The sequence below is a fragment of the Hydractinia symbiolongicarpus genome, chromosome 10 (assembly GCF_029227915.1).
Source record: "Hydractinia symbiolongicarpus strain clone_291-10 chromosome 10, HSymV2.1, whole genome shotgun sequence".
NCBI lineage: Eukaryota > Metazoa > Cnidaria > Hydrozoa > Anthoathecata > Hydractiniidae > Hydractinia > Hydractinia symbiolongicarpus.
This window is the reverse complement of record NC_079884.1, coordinates 23,735,603-23,752,267: the sequence shown is the minus strand read 5'-3', so window position 1 is coordinate 23,752,267 and position 16,665 is coordinate 23,735,603. Positions and strand designations below refer to the sequence as shown.

General features: G+C 31.9%; 1 protein-coding gene across 4 annotated transcripts; it reads right to left on the bottom strand.

Annotated features, from left to right (window-relative positions):
* Positions 1–3,842: 3,842 nt before the first annotated feature.
* On the bottom strand, positions 3,843–16,665 carry LOC130612189 (PR domain zinc finger protein 1-like). Of its 4 annotated transcripts, none has more exons than XM_057433487.1 (4): positions 16,627–16,665; positions 9,854–9,906; positions 6,007–6,214; positions 3,843–5,463 (listed from the first exon to the last, which is right to left on the bottom strand). In XM_057433487.1, the coding sequence occupies exons 2-4, from the start codon at positions 9,896–9,898 to the stop codon at positions 3,959–3,961; spliced, it is 1,758 nt and encodes a 585-aa protein (XP_057289470.1). In that variant the 5' UTR covers positions 9,899–9,906; positions 16,627–16,665; the 3' UTR covers positions 3,843–3,958. The 4 variants fall into 4 exon arrangements, with proteins under 4 accessions (XP_057289470.1, XP_057289471.1, XP_057289469.1 ...); XM_057433488.1 differs by lacking the exon at positions 16,627–16,665 and adding an exon at positions 13,446–13,603; XM_057433486.1 differs by lacking the exon at positions 16,627–16,665 and adding an exon at positions 11,645–12,400.

The following is a 16,665-nucleotide window of genomic DNA, read 5'->3' as shown; positions in this document are numbered from 1 at the left end:
AAATAAAACACGACAGTTTTGTACATTGTGTAGATTATGTGGAATTGGTGGTAGCGCATTTTTATTGTAGTCATAAGGTTATATAATCGAGTCCCCGCTCCGCTTACAGGTGCAATGTTATCACCATCTGCAGGTGGCAGGCAAGCAAGCGAGAACAATGCTATGCACATCTCTGCTGGTTGTTTCTTAAGCACAGTTTCGCGGTTTGGATTTATTATAAAATTATTTCTTTATTCTCAAAAAAGGATATTTTCTTATTTAAGATATTCAAATTGTGTTACCATATTTCTTGTATAAACGACATAGCTACACTGCATATTATGCATCATATTTATCTGATGGTGTATATTTGTAGTTAGGTAGGTGGAAGGTTACCAGAACAATACATTTCATGTCTGCAATAAAGGATATGAATAAAATTCTGTCAATACTTTTAAAGCAATTCCGCTTCGAAAACAATAAACCCTCAAACGTTGATAATGTTGTAAAAGAAGTAGACGGCTTAGAAACTGTATTTGTTTGTAAGTAGGCAAGTAAAAATCGGCTCGAGTAATTTGAAACTGCGCAACTTAGATGTATATATTTGAATTGTTTTTTACCCAGGAAAGCCTCCTCAGTACCTATTGATACTGCTATCAACGAAGGTCCTGCGAAAGGGATTCTAGTGCATTTAACGCTGCCATTTGAGGTACGAAAGTCGTGCAAACACAGCAATCGCTCAGTTAGAATAACCTAAGATATTAATTATATTTTATAGTCTCTGGCATGACTCGACCGAGATTTAAACTCAACATCTCCCGCACTGTAAGTGAACGCTCTACTACAAGGCTACCAGTCGGTACTGCTAAACAACAAGTCAATAAAATGGGCGTCACTGCCGCAAGCACTTTTAATGTCTTGTAACTGCTTTACTGCCAGTTTGTTTGTTTATTTAATTGTTATACATGTTAATGTCTGTGCAGTACCTTAGCTTTTTTCAATGTGTGTTAGTACCTTTATTAGTCTATTTTTATGTCGTTAAATGTGTTAGTACAAGTGTGTTCAGTAAGTGTTCATGTGGGGATTAGTTTTTATGTTGTGATGTCACACTGTATTGTTTTATTGTTGTGATTCTTTATATTGTTTGTTTAATTGTCTATTAGGGACTCTGTTTTATTTGTTTGTAAGGTGTGTAGTTGTTTAGTTACTGCTTGTAGTGTACAGTTAGCATGTGAGCTACTTTGTAGACAATAATATGGATAGCAAATTAGTAAGTCCTCTTTTATATTTTTAAGTTTGTCTTTTACTTTATGTTTCTTTGTTCTTTTTGTTCTTTTAAAGGGAACTTCTGCATTTTGTTTTAGCTTTGTGGTTGTAACAACCGGAACATGTGTAGTTATTTATTACCTGGTTTGTGGCAGGGTCAGAGTGAGAGGGTGAGAGGGTGTTACCTTAGTACTTACGCATGCATTCTTACGAATATTGTTCTGACTTTCCTATCAGTTTGACTTGTTTAGCCGTATTATATCTTTTATAACATTGACTACATTTGATCACACAAACATACCATCAAATCTTTATTTTTAAGTACTTAATCCATTGTGATCGGTTTGTTGACTTTATATGTGACAACTGACAATTTTCTCATTCCCTTACCTTGCAAACAAACGTACAGAACAATAACTTTAGTATTCTTTTATAAGGCATACGTTATTGAAATTATTGAAATTGTTTTTACCAAAGATAGCCTTTTTAGTTCTTATTGGTACTGCTTTCAACGAGGGTACTGCAAAGAGGGTCCAAATGCATCTAAAGCTCCCATTTGCGCTACGAAAGTTGTGGATGCACAGCTATCGCTCAGCTAGACAACTGCCTAAGATATCAATCCTATTCTCATGCTGAACGCTAAGAAGAAAGGATTAAGTCACACTTTTGTAGTCTCTAGCATGACTCAGCCGGGGTTTGAACCCGAGACCTTTTGCAATGGAAGCTAACGCTCTACCACTAGGCTACCGGTTTAGTAGCTATTTGTTCCAGCTGTCGAAAGTCGTAATGATCGTCGCTATTTGTAATAACTATCACAATTTATTATATGGTAACACATTTTGGTTAACAATGCAAAGTGCACAGAATAAATCGACATGTATCATTCAGTCTAGAATACTTTGATGATCGTGTCATGATAAAATAAGGATGGGGAAAGTCAGTGCTTGCATAAGCTGTATCCCATTCTGTTGCAGATTGATCATTATCGTAGCATTTGTTTAATTGATTTTTAGCCAATGATGTTACCGCGTTTTTAAAAGTCGGCTCTCGTTCTTCTCAGATCGCGCACAGTCTTAATTCAGGAATACATAATAATTTCCTTGACCTTCTGCAAAATGGCTGATGCTAATATAAGTAATGGGTTCCAAACTTTCAGAGGTTAAAATAGCCCTTGCTTTATCTCTTAGAGACATCTTCCAATTCCATCTTACACATGTTGGCGGCAGTATTGAGAGTAATGTGGTCCCCAGATGTTCCAGCTTAGGACATTTCGTCAAGAGACTAGGACATGTTAGCAGAGTCCAAAGTTTCTCTAATGATATTGGGATTTTCAGTGAGGTATCGTAAATTTATTTATTTAAGAGGCCTGGAAACAAGGTTGGTTTTGAATATTGGATATGGCAGTCAAATTCGAACGTTTTAATTAACTAATAAATAATTGTTAATCCAAAGTTATTTTTCGCCAACATAGCGACGGCTGTGTTATTACAAATTGGGGCGACAAAAAATATTACAAATTGCCATAGGTATTACAAGTTGCGACAAGTTTATTATAAGATACGATAGTTACTACACGGTTATTACAAATTGCAACAGAACACCACCTACCATAAATTTTGAACAATCTTGGACATAAATTAATGGAGATATAAGTCTACCCCCTTATTAAGGTTAGTGTTGGAGTCAAAGCAGTGGCTGGCTTTCAAATTTTAACCTTGTAGTTGAGAAAAAGTGGGAAATTATTAAAAGGTCTATGCATATTTTTTTGAAGAATGTGTTGGCTGTTATAATTTGGTGAATTTTCAATACTTATTAGGCATTTTTAGGGGTTGTCATAGCAATGAAAAATATTCCATATTGGCCCAACAATTGAAAAAAAGTTTTTTAAAGTGCGTATCAAAGCGAACATCCCCAACCCTCGGACTTGATGATGTTTAAAAATATCCTGCCATTATACAGTAACAAGGTGTTTTTTGTTATTTCCATATCATTTGTTGCATTGTCGATCATACATATAATGCTCACCACCAAACGAATGGAAGGACTTGAAACATGTTTTCTCGAAATAGCATACTCTACTTAAAAAAAAGTCTTTATACGACTACTCATTTTCTTGTTTCTATGAGCTCCTTCAGAACATTTGCAAGAAATGACGCGCTGGTGGCCGAGATGTGATTGACTCATGCGTGTTCAATGCAATTTCGCTAGAAGCTCAAAGTTAGGCTTTTGACCCGCTACCTATACAGCAAAATACAACTGAAAATTTATAATCTATGCGAAGAGAGAATATTCTATGACTGTTTTACATTTTCCTATTAAAACAAATGTATATCTCAGCACAATTTATCTCAGCACAAGATCTCTTTTTAGATTAGAATACAAATTGTTTGGTATACACGAAATATCAGAAACCCTAGAGCTGAAGGAGTTGCCTGTGTTATTTTAGAGAATACCTAAATGCTCATAGGACACCTAAATGCTTGCACAAAAACTTGAAATCCCCATAGGACATAGTAATGCAAATCATGCGCAGAGTTGCGCTCGCACCAGACCATTGGTAATTAAAATCCTCTTTCAACAAAAAAAACAATGTGACAGCATTTCAACAGTGAAACTCTACATTGCAAAGTGATACATTATGTACAACATTAACTATATTATTTATATATATACAGTTCAAATAAATGACCATAAAAGTTGTTTTCTTCTCGCTTTAGTTATCAACCGCATCAATGTCATGATTTTTTTTCATATGTTTGAGTAAAGCATATTTTTGTAAAAACTCACTCGGGCAGAGACTACACTTATGCATTTCTTCGCCAGTGTGAATTCGTCTATGCTGTTTGTATACATTTGACCTCATAAATTTTTTTCCACAGAACTCGCACTGGAATGGCTTATAGCCGCGATGTATAATCCGATGTTGTCGCAAATTGCTACTTAGAGTAAACCCTTGACCGCACTCACTGCATTTAAATGGCTTTTCGTCGGAAGTGTGACCACGTAGGTGCTTATAAAGCAAACTTTTCGTTGGAAACACACTGTTGCAGATTTTGCAGTATAATTTTTGAGATCCATTTGTGGATGAGTCTGGACTGCCACTCCCTTCTTTGGGCGATTCACTTCCATTGGAATTTTGCGGTGATTGCCTTTCTTCCTTCACAACATCAACTTGTGAGGAAGCTTCATCTTTTACTAAATCTTTTTCCTTGCTAATCACATTTAATGGTGACCTAACTCTTCTTTCTTGTAAACTTGCGAGTCTAGGATCTATGCCACTGACTACATCATAATCGTTTGGTAACACAAACACAGGCGGTTCCTCAGCAGGTTGAACGACACGAAGAGCCTTGTCATTCTTGACTGGATAATCAGCCAAAGTAGGCGGTATTTCATGCTCATTACCGTGCCGTAGAAAGATTTTATCACGATTAACAGCAGGGTAATGTTTTTCATCTGTGTGTTCGTATTGAAGTGGAACACGATGCCCTTCGCGATGAAGTGCGTGTCGTTCGTAAAGTGGCTGGTGCAACATATGCATATGTTTATCCCGCATACTATGATAATGCAAAGGGTATCCTTCTCCTGTTCTTGGTGATATTGGTGAGCGACTACGTCTTGATGGACTTCGTCTGGCATCAGGGGAGTGGTGATCATGATGGGGCGATCTATTATGTCCGTAACGAGATCTAGCGATGGCCCACGCGTGTGAAGGCATAAAATGCTCATAGTGCATTGGTTCCAACGATGAACGGAGTGGGTAACGTGCTGTACTGAAATGAGCATTGTAGACATCTAAACCAAATGTTGGAGATGGAGAAGATCTAGAACGATCTTTATCAATCTCCTTATGATGATTACCATTTTGCACTGATGTTGGAAAAGGAATCAAATAATCTTTTTGAGATGTGGAACTGTAGCTTGGTAAACTTGTTACCGGGGTCAGGGATTTAGACAGGGATGGATTAAAATTGCTTCTTGGTGTTTCATCATTACTTAATGTTGGAGAAGGTGATTGTGGCTTATTAGATGTTTTTTGCTCATTTTGAGTAAGGAAATCACCATCTAATTCATTCAGAGGGTTAATGCTAATCTCCGTGTTCATCCCCACATTTGTAAAACGTTTTGTTTTCCACGTTTCTCTGGAACAATCAATACAACGGCTTGTCATTGTTTCTTCGTCATCGGAAGACTGGCTGCTTTTCTCATTACCTTCATCTAGAAGAAGAAATATACATCTATTAATACTGGCATCTGTTTGTCACAAAATATTGATTTATCATCTTTGCAACAGTGCTATACTTAGATATCTATAAAATCTTAAAATTAGACAGTAAAACAAAGAAAGAGTTATATTTCAACGTTGTGTCATCATAATTTTTTTTCCTTGTTTTTTGTTTTGATTTTTTTAAGGAAAAAATAAAATAAATTATTTTAAAGCTTTATCCATCCAAAGACGAATTTTCTTACAAAAACAATCATTTTCTAATCCCTGTATTTCTATTCCTTGTATTTCCCTGCTTTGACGAAGTGATTTCGTAAACTCAAAGGAAACATCTGTTTGCATACACAGCATTAATTTATCTTTTTTTATACACATTTTTCTCATCAAAAACAAAGAAAAGGCGTTGTTACAAAATGCAAGAAAACTTAGCGGAGCTTTTACAATAATTATTAGTTAATAACAGCACATTGATAAAAGTCCGATATGGTAATAGAACAGATACAAATACGACCACTTTTGTTACAGGAAAAACCTACCTGATACTAATATGTCATAGGATAACTCATTTAGTTTTGAGTCGTCCAGAGTGACAATGCAAGGGATGCCTTCGGAAAATTGTTTCGGTCGAACACCAAGAATTTGACTTTTCCTGTCATACTCTGCCTCGTATAAAAGCTTTATCACTTTTAAAGTGGTTCCAGTTTCGACTTTTAAAACAGGGTTTCCAGATTCATATATAATTACCTAAATATAAAGTTTGATTTTCGTTGATCAAGAAACTCAACTCTGCTTGTCACAATTTATACATCCTGTGTTTCCAGATGCGATAATTTAAGCGACTGCTGTGGAAAAATCCCTATCAAAAAAAAATGCAAATGAATTCCTCCGATGGTACTCCCTTTCTGGCTCACAGAAGGAAATTGGGTATTATAACATAGACTAGTCGTGGCAATTGAATTTCTGCAAAAAGGTGGATAAAATATGTCGCATTTGCTAATTTTTGTTTCCCTAGCACGGGTTGTCTTAATGCGGAGATGCTGGTATTATTAATGTAGAGATGAAATTTTAATTCTTTTTTTAATGTTGGGTTGGTTATGGACACAGGTTATAAAAGAAAAATAGTAGTGTTCGTCTTTAAAATAAAGTGCAATTTAAATGGCGGGAAATTTATCTAATTAATGAAACACCTAAACATGTCTAGATATTTGTTCATCTAGCATTTTAACTTGCATATTTTCTTTTTACTAAAGATAGATTTTGTTCTTGTTTTGTTTCTGTTATTGCATTTATTTGCATTTTTTTATTGTTATTTTTTATTTTTATTTTACAATCTAAATAAATCTAAATCCCAGTTTCGCAACATTGCAACAAATGATTGTACTAAAAGAACTGCCTTAAGAGAAGTACTCTTCCGTATTTCTGCGATTTTTTCAGGAGTAAAGAGAATATCAGTAAAATTTCAGCTTAGCCATTGTTCTAATTTTGTTTTTGTTTTTCAGCAATTGCTCTTATGAATGACTGTATTATAATAGTATTATTTTAAATATTTTTGTTTAATTTTAATGCGCATGCGCATGCGCATGCAATTCAACAGCATACAAATTATTAACGTTGTTATTTTTAATTACACAAAGAGACGCGCATAAGACATGGTGACATATATCTAATTTTAAAGATTGACAAATCTGGCTTCCTTTGAGACGGTACGAAGACGAATTAAACACATGCGATTTCATACTTTTTAAAAGGTGATAATATAAGGATTTCCTAAGATGCTTCAAATTTGTTGTACCGAAACAACAGAACACGTGTGCTTTTAATAACAAAGCGATAAAAAGGAGGAAATTTTCTTCTTACGTGAATCAATTCATATGAAAACAAAATACTTCTTTCGAATTACCTTCGATTATGATATTGGTAGACGCTAACACAATGATAAAACAATATCCCGCGTAAATTCTCACGCCTGCAGGATTGCTAAAATAGATTCTTTTTAATGATAACGTTAACTCCCTTATGTTAAAATTGGATCCAGTGAAGAAGCACTATAGGTGTAATATTCTACAGAACAGTTGATGATTTAAAGAGAAAATTTACCACTGCGTTCGTATCCTGCCTAATTTGATGCTGATCTAGAATTATTATTGTCCTTTAAAAGTTTAATAATTATGAAAAATATTTACAATGAAAGTCAGGCCTGATATACAATAAATATATATGAATTTCATTAACAGCGTAAGAGTTTCTTGAGACAAGCCATTTAAAAAAATAATCTAAAATCTCGATAAAGACTGGTAACTAATCCCCCATGAGTCATATCGTTTCTTGCGTTGTTCGTCACAGCTAATCTTTTCCCCATAATACATTGTAAACAAAAACTTAATGAATCAGGTATTTTAAATAGAAGATGGTGTAATTCTCAATATGCAGCATTGTGCAGCGAAACAGCCGAACAAATAGATTTTCTGTTTGAATGTTCTTAAAAGGAACATCTGTTTTCTCGTCTCGATAGAATTGTAAACAATGCGTTATAATAAATAACTTCGAAAAGCTTTTTGTGTTTTGTAAAAGATTCCTGTGTGCAAGTTTCGTGTCACACAACCGATCTTTTTTCTGTGGATAAAAAACACAATCATTTTGAACAAGAATATCTTAATTCTAAAGAGTAGACTCAACCCATTTTAAAAATAGATTACAATAAAAGAGATTACTTTTGGCATGTTTTAATTTATGCCTTTTTAACACTGTCAAGTAAACTGTTATATTTACGAAGGATTATTTTTACTTCTAAACCTAAACTTAAAGATGGTGCATAAGCTTTGGGAAGTCTACATTACATAACTAATGCACAATATAGCATTGTATATGTATCAACCATGCATTCTTTTGACAAATTTAATATAAGTTCTTTTTTGGTTTTCGCCTGCATTATGTGCGCAAATGCTATTTTTATCGGGTGTTTTTTATGAATTCATGACGCATTGGCATTCAGTTAAATCTTAGAATTTTAATAACGCTTTAGCCAACCTGGAGGTCTCACAAAACGTCTAGTTACTCAGTGACGTCTCCAATTTTTAACCAATTTGCCTTCGTTGTGAGTTTTTCTTATGTAAATTAAATGCTTTGAAGAAATAAAAATACCATGAAAGGAGAATAAAATAAAATGAAAATAAAATAAAAAAGAAAGGAAGAAAGAAAGAAAGAAAAGTTAGATAGGGCAATAATTATAAAAAATTATGTTATCTACTTTCCAGATGTAATTTTTATTATAATGGCAAGAATATGCAATACAAAAGTGCCATTTGTTTTTTGTTGTGTGCATATTATATTATTTTATATATTCATGCTTTGTATTTTTAGTGTTTTATTTAGTTATTCTCTGTGTAAAAATATACCGATTATGCTAGAATTGGCGTATATTTATGATTGCTCATGCCGCTCTGCAGCTATATTATGCCAACTTTCACAACAACAACAAAACTCATTTTTTCACGCTTTTGTTTGTTTAACTGCTGTACCGAAGCTTTTTTCAATAGCTGTTTTTTTCACTTGATATTAATTATTCTGCTTATTCACTTCGGCATTTGTGTAAACACGTGCAGGCAATGTAAAGATTTCCGTTTTGTGTTTCATTTTTATATTTTATTTTTCGCTTCCACACTTGTTGATTTACCAATCTCTACAAAATTTTGAAATTAAATCTCACAGTCGCGATAGCCTGTGAAACATCAGTCATTAGATTGCAGGCAAATAAAATATGGCTTTCAAACTGCGCACAAATTAGTATCTAGTTTTCGCATTATTTAACTTTACTGGTCACAGTCATTTTTCGTTTAACATACATTAAATATCGCCATATGTCTTTCTGTCAATAAGTGAACAAAGAAATCGAAGCTACGAGCAGCGGCGGGCGTATCCTTTTGAATTTTCCACAGGCTAACGACTAGTCTCATTACCAAACTCACATATAATTAACCTAGTATAATCTTCTTAACAAGTTTTATTCCTCAGTGGTTTTTATTCATTAGGCTAAACTCATTTAAGTGGTACTTTTTTGTCTCATCATTCTAGATAACCTCGTGAAATTTGTCTGGTGTGACCTGGTTATTTAACAAATTTGTGTTATGACGACTTGTTTGCTACTATCTCTTGTAAATACCTAGCTTTACAGGGTTTCTAAAATACACGTTTTTTTATAAGTAGCATTTTATAAGCTACCTGTGGCTTAAATGTTTTAAAAATGAGAGCAACTTTTACACAAAATGTCGTATTGCTCATAAAAAAAGCGTATAACAGGTAGTAAATTAAAATCAGACCTTTAAATTATTGCAGTTTATGCATCAAAAAAAAAAACGATTAAAAAAAACAAAATATAAATCTTACCTCGTTTGTTGACGTTTCGTTTATTTTCTTCATTTCTACAATCATATTTTAGTCTAAAAGAGAGAACACTTTTAGTACCTAAAGTATTTATTTATAACATAACTTTTTTAATATTCCTTTAAATGTAAAAAAAATCCTGATAGAAACACATACGGTAAAGCTTCATTGAAGAATAAAACAAAAAACAAAAAAAAAACATCTGATGAATGCCCAAAATGGTATTAATATAAAAAACAATGTATGAAACATCCGCTAAGGAAAATGCAATTATTTTCACTTCATAAATAATAAACGAGAGATTTCATAGTTCTGTTGAGTCGAATATGCTTCGTATTGTTTCGAGTAATTGTGTATTTTCACTTTCAGAAGCATTGTTTGAAGACATTACGGCATATTAAGTAGTGCCACTATCATATTCATTGTTGTTTATGGTAAACAATACTATAAAGGCGAATTGTATTGTTTCATTATGTCCTTTTCAAATGTGTTTTTTATGTTTTCTCTTTGACAGATGCTGCTAAAAAACATATGTAATCGACAACAACAAAACAAATCGTGAGCAAGGCATGAATTTTACAACAAAAGAAGAAGCCTTGTATTTACAATAATAATTACAATTGACTTTTGAATTTATTCATAACTTCAAGCCAATGCAATTTTTTGGTCGCACGCAAATTAGTAAACAAAAGCATATGCTACCATATGCCAAGAGTTTGCAACCGGTGATAAAAGAATGAACCATGTAGTGCTTATAATGTAAATTCTTCGATCAGAATTCCAAGGTAGTAAAATTATAACCTACACCTTCAATCTCTTTTTAACGTTTTTCGCATAACCTTTTTAGCTAACGAAATAACTATGTGTATTCAAAAGGCCTATAGAAGAAAAAATAGATTTTTTGACAATTTAGAAGAAACGGAACAAGCACAAAGATTCTATTTTATCGATGGACATCTTAATTCAAAATTATGTTTCGATTGATAGATATGATACTGTTAACTATTTAAAAGTTTATAACAACTAAAGAATCAAATTTAAACAACGCGCCCATCTTTCATTTCCGTTTTTTCTTTCTACTTTTTTTTAAAAAAATAGTATATAAACCGACACGATTTTAATATATGTATATATATACATGTTTATATATTGTATTAGCACCACAGAAATAAGTTCATAGGCAGTATTTGTACACTTTGCTGGTGTTCGGCATAATCTCCCTTGTTAAAGCTCTCACAACAGGTGTTATGTGAGAAAAACCTAATTCTCTGATAATAAGACTTCCTTAGAATATACAAAAAGTTATTTATTATTATAAATATAAGAGGCTGGGACAAAAAATGTTTTGTTGAATATGTTTGCTTTCAAATTGACATGAAACAATTCTAGGTCAAAACATTCTTCTAATGGGTGTTAAAAAAAGCTGCTTTCTTACGTAACATGACAGTTAAATCTATTATCTGCGTTTATAAAGATACAATTAGTATAAGTTAGAATAGAGTAAATGTCAAACAAAAATAGAACAAATAATAAACAGACGCAAATAAGTTTGTAGTGAGAAGGACGGTGTATCTTATAGAAACAAAAAAGTGCATATTTTTTTTTTTTTTTTTGGATGAAACAGTTTCCAAAAATAACTTATTTATATTGACTCATTTCACTTTTTTTGTCCCCTTTTGTTTTTGTTTGTTTGTTTCTGTTGTTTTTTAAGTAAATAATTAAAAAATACTTAATAAATAAACAAAATAAGAAGTGATGTTTTAATATATATGAACAAAAAAATCATTTTCTTACCTTCAAACAAAGTTTTTAAATAATTCTTTTTATAAGTTTATTATAGCAAGTTGAATACCACGAACACGCAATGAATTATATTAGCCGGTAATAAAATATTACCAAATGTTTTTTGTGTACACTTACACATATGACAAGTATAGCGTGTGAATACCAGTAATCGAGTCACAAAACCACTGTCTCGATAAGATAGATCATAAACAATCTTATAAAACATACGCGACCGTCCACAAAAGCATAAAAATAAAAAATGTCAAATTCTGCCATTGTAATTATGACAAACAGAAGATACCATACCCGCCTTTTTAGGAGAACTTCACGACAGTTTCAAATCTGTTTTCTTACGCAGTATGCACTATATATATACTTATTTTTTTATATTCATTTTCCTTTATATGGCTTGCCTAATATTGACATCATAATGCATAGCATATCCTAGAAATGTTTATCCATCGCAAAATGACCGGCCAATTAAATTTGAGCATGATTGCTAACGTTCACGTGACTATTACGTGATAGAGATGCTAAATCACCTTTTTATTTGCAAACAAAATAATTCATAAAAATGTATGATCGATCATTTACAACTTCAAAATTGTTTGCCAGTTGGAATTAATTATACTTTTATTTACATGTTTGTGTTACAATGCGCACTTTTCTTCTGAAATGTTAGCTTTTAAAATTAATTTAAACTAAAAGCAGTCTCTATATGAAGTACACCCAGACTCATACCAATAAAATTATTTACAGAAAAAACAAACTTTAAACCGAACTTTCTGGCCAATATTTTCTTCACGTGCACGACAAAACTAAAGGAAACATATATACTAGTTATACAGAAAAATGCCATCCTGCATATGACGTCATCAATAGGTGTGATATTGTCACACCATCTCGTGTCACACGTACACTTCACACTATCTCATGACGGCAAATGAAATATTTTGCGATTATTTATGCAGTTCTTGATTGCCAGAAGTAATGAAAGATTTAACAACAAGAAAATGATCTATAACACAAAATGCTGCTTTTTCTTGCTTCCTTTTTTTGCATGCATAAAAATTTAAAAGAAATTTGTCATTTAGTAAATCAAAATTTCCAATGAATATACAGTATTCTGCGGCTTTCTTAGCTTGTTTAAATTTTAAACAACCTTTATTCAGTTTTAAAGAAAATGCATCAGATAAGAAAAAGCCTCGGATAAGGTCGTAAAACTTGGCATTCGTCATAATTACTGTTCCAAAAAAATAATACGACATCAATTTGAATAAAAAATAAACAACGCCTAAAGTTTATCATTGTCTTTTCTTCGTTCTGTTTTGTTATAAATAGATTTCTTTTTTCACTGAAAACGTACCTCTCACTTGAGCCTGCTTTCTCTAAACTAATGTAAGTCTCCCTTCTGTGTGGCATTTCAACTAAAGTTTATTTTGATTTTTAGCTCTCTCGTGACAAAATGCAGAATCGCCTACCAAGAAAATCTAGACAGCATTCTTCTAGTGAAATATATATGCAATAAAACTTATTTTCTGAAAATAAAAATCGGTACAGCATAAAAGTAAATAAACATATATAAAGGCAGATATACGAAATTACTGATGTTTCATAGAAAAGTGTTTTTGAAAACATAAATAACATGTCTGGATTTCATTGCAAGAAAATCTCTTTGAACTTTTATAAAACTACAAAACAAAACTGAAATGCTCCCTGCTATGTTTTCCGTAATAGATCGTGCATTTGTTGTTTAAATATTTTACAGAAATAAAAAATATAGAAAAATAAAGAAAAATATATTAATTACCAGTGCTTGCTATTCCTTCTTCGTTAATAGAAACTTTTTGTATTTCTTTTTCCTCTTTATATCTTTATATATTTATATTTCTTACTCGTATTCTTTTTGTTGAAGGCGGGAGATATTGCTTTTAACAGATAAATGGTATTGTTTTCACACGTTGAATTTTAAGTAATTTTGCAATATTTTTAATCATACTTTTTAACGAGAAAAACAGATGCCGTTTTAGCTAGCATGCGCAAATAAACACACGTGATTTGATGCATTATGATTGGTGTATTCTCTTTGCTACATCTATATTTTCCCTTTGTAATATTTTTATTTCCTTTTTAATTCATCACAGATTAAATCATGAAGACAAGGAAAATTGATGCCATGTTTTGCAATAACATAGATGGTTTGATCCAAATTCTTGAAAGAAGATAATGTTGGTTGTATATTATATATGCAGAGATGAATAGAATAAATGAAAAAGCTTAAAATCTGATTTCGATTTTAAAAAAAACTTTTTATGCATGATTTTTATTTTTGTTATATTTACTTCTATTGTTTTTTAGATAAATTTTCATAGCAACCGACATGCCGAACCACGGGTGACACTCACATATAAGAGATAGGGACACAGTCCTGTTTTTCAAACGAAGTAATAATACCTTTTTCTTATCAAGTGTAGAAGGGTTATTTATTTGTCAAGAAAACAAAAACACAAAAGACCATTTTTCAAGCAAATAGTCTCATTAAAACTAATTTGGAAAAATAATTCTTGTTTACAGTTAATGAAACTTTTTTCCTGAAGCGATTGAATGCAGTCTTTCTTTTTCCTAACAAGTACGAAACACCACGAAAACATTTTGACGTCCTTAAAAGCCTCTGTTCCGATCTGCCAGTTTGAAAAGTGAGGATCTCGAAGTGACAACAAAATTAATCATCACAAAAAAACAACACCACCATTTGAATAGCTAATTACTTCTTAAGTAGATAGGTCTTATTTCTCTTTTTAACCCTTTCTGTCCCAGGAAAGTCGTGATTTTTCAATAAAAAAGGCAACGAGAGTCGCAGTAGGGTAGAGAGACTACCTAATCTTGTAGGAAACTCAGTTCACTTTCAGAAAAACCTATTTAGAGTGTCCAAACGTCTAGATTTTGATGTTTTGATAAACATGTTAAAGAATTTACGATTCATTGATTCTGCTATGCCCCTTGGCGATTTTAAGGTCCAACTAGGTATGAACACAAGTAACTTGGTTGGTAAATAATGTATGCAGTAACATAGTGTATTAATAGCCATTTATGACTCATCTAGCTACCTCCTTAAGATGTAATAATAAGAAATCTTGTGCAAACCAGCTGGTGTTTTTATGGCAAGAATATTGATTAAAACGGGTGGTCACATAAATCTTTGTGTGATTTGAATTATGTTTTAATGGTATTGGACTTTTTCTTCCTGCTACTAAATATAAAATATATTGAGTTTAAAAATAATAAGATAATTATAATAGAGAAAAATAGCTAAGTAAAAAAATAATAAAAAAATAATTCAATAATAAGTTTTTTTTAGGAAAGGTATTATTTGATTTACTTATTTATTGCGATCTGTTATATATTTTTTTTCTTTTCGCCTTTTTTTTCTTTTTCGCCATTTTTTGATTTATTTTTTTTATAAATAAATAATTCTTCCGTAAGTAAAAAGAAAGATGGATATTCACAAAGTCAATTAATTTCTCTACCATAATACAAAATGAAACGATAGAGCTGAACACAAAATAGCAGCTACTGTGTGGTATGTCCTTCATAAATATTTCACGAGCCACGAATGCAGATCGCTTTGAGTTACATTTATAATTTATAAGCATTTTAATTAATCTTTGTGAGAGGTTTTAAGTTATATGCATTTCATTTGGAAATAGAAAAGTAGAAACTTAATTCTACGTGAACAAGGATTATCTGGATATAAGAATTCGTGTTTATTTATGAACATAAAAACTATATAGTATTTTTAATGTATAAAACAAAACTGGCATTGTTAACATATCTAATGCGAACATTTGCATAACATAGAGACCACCTGCCATTCTATTTGATATTCACCATATGTTCTAGTGGTTTAGTGTATTTTTGAGACGCAGTTGCCATGCCTTAACTTTGGTTTTGCCATTTTTATTTACACTTTGTCTGTCCCATGTAGGGCGAACTATGCGTCATGTGTTTTCCAATTAGAAAAGTGGAGGAGTAACATTATTATTTATTTTACCCAGGGTAACAATGAATGATTGAATGATTAAAGCGATCAGGTTGTGTGTGTGTGTATGTGTGTGTGTGGAGGGGGGGGGGGGTTCTCAGAAGGAAAATGTTTTTTGTTATTCGTTGCTTCCTAGTTTTTTATTCTTTCCTGTGTTTTTTTAGTTTTACTGTTTTACAACTTAATTTCAAAAAGACATCTATCATTAAAAAAGGACTGAAGACAAAGAGAACTGTGATGGAAAGTTATCATTAACTCAAAAACAAATTTATTTGAAACTTTCATTTTTAGTTCGTGTTAGTTTTTATTGATTTTTTCCTAACCTTTTTTAGTCAAAGTTTTAAATATAGCTGTAACAAACTCAAATAGACCTTTGTTGTTACAAGTAGTTGAGTTTCGATTGGATCAGAAACTACATTACCGATTTCCTAATTTCGGTAATTACATTTAGTTCTTAACAAATAGTGTTAGGTTAAATTGAAGAGCACGCTATTTTACATATTTTAAACACTTTTAAATACCGTTGCTTAGTGGAAATTATTTTCACAAAACCATATAACGCCATATTTTTTAGTTCCACAAGACCCAGTTGAATATTTTTAACATTTTGTGAGACCTCTAATAATTAAAAGTTTAAACAATGTAAAAATAATATAGCGTCAATTACCATACTAAAAGAATCGTCTTTTAACATCAAAATTTATAAATATAATAATAGCGCCCTTGATTGATTTCCAACAAATGGGCGGAAATGGTCCAAACAATAGAAAATTCAAATGAATTTTAGCAAAAGAGACATAGTTGGATTAAAGGGGTTTACCAAAGTTTCTCTTTCATTATTCAATAATTGATTCTATTCATAACCTACAAGTTTAGACAGTCTTGTCATTAGAACTTTTTAGACATACATTACAAAAAAAATACAAAAATATGACATACTAAGCCATCTTACCGTAAGAATGTCTCGACCAACTGACTCACATCTAATGCA

Excerpts from the sequence above, each read along its gene's own strand:
- LOC130612189 (XM_057433487.1), bottom strand. The coding sequence starts at position 9,898 with ATGATTGTAGAAATGAAGAAAATAAACGAAACGTCAACAAACGAG. Across the intron at positions 6,215-9,853 it reads ACGAAACGTCAACAAACGAG|GTAATTATATATGAATCTGG; the intron begins GTAAGATTTATA and ends CTTTATATTTAG. Across the intron at positions 5,464-6,006 it reads CTATGACATATTAGTATCAG|ATGAAGGTAATGAGAAAAGC; the intron begins GTAGGTTTTTCC and ends TTCTTCTTCTAG.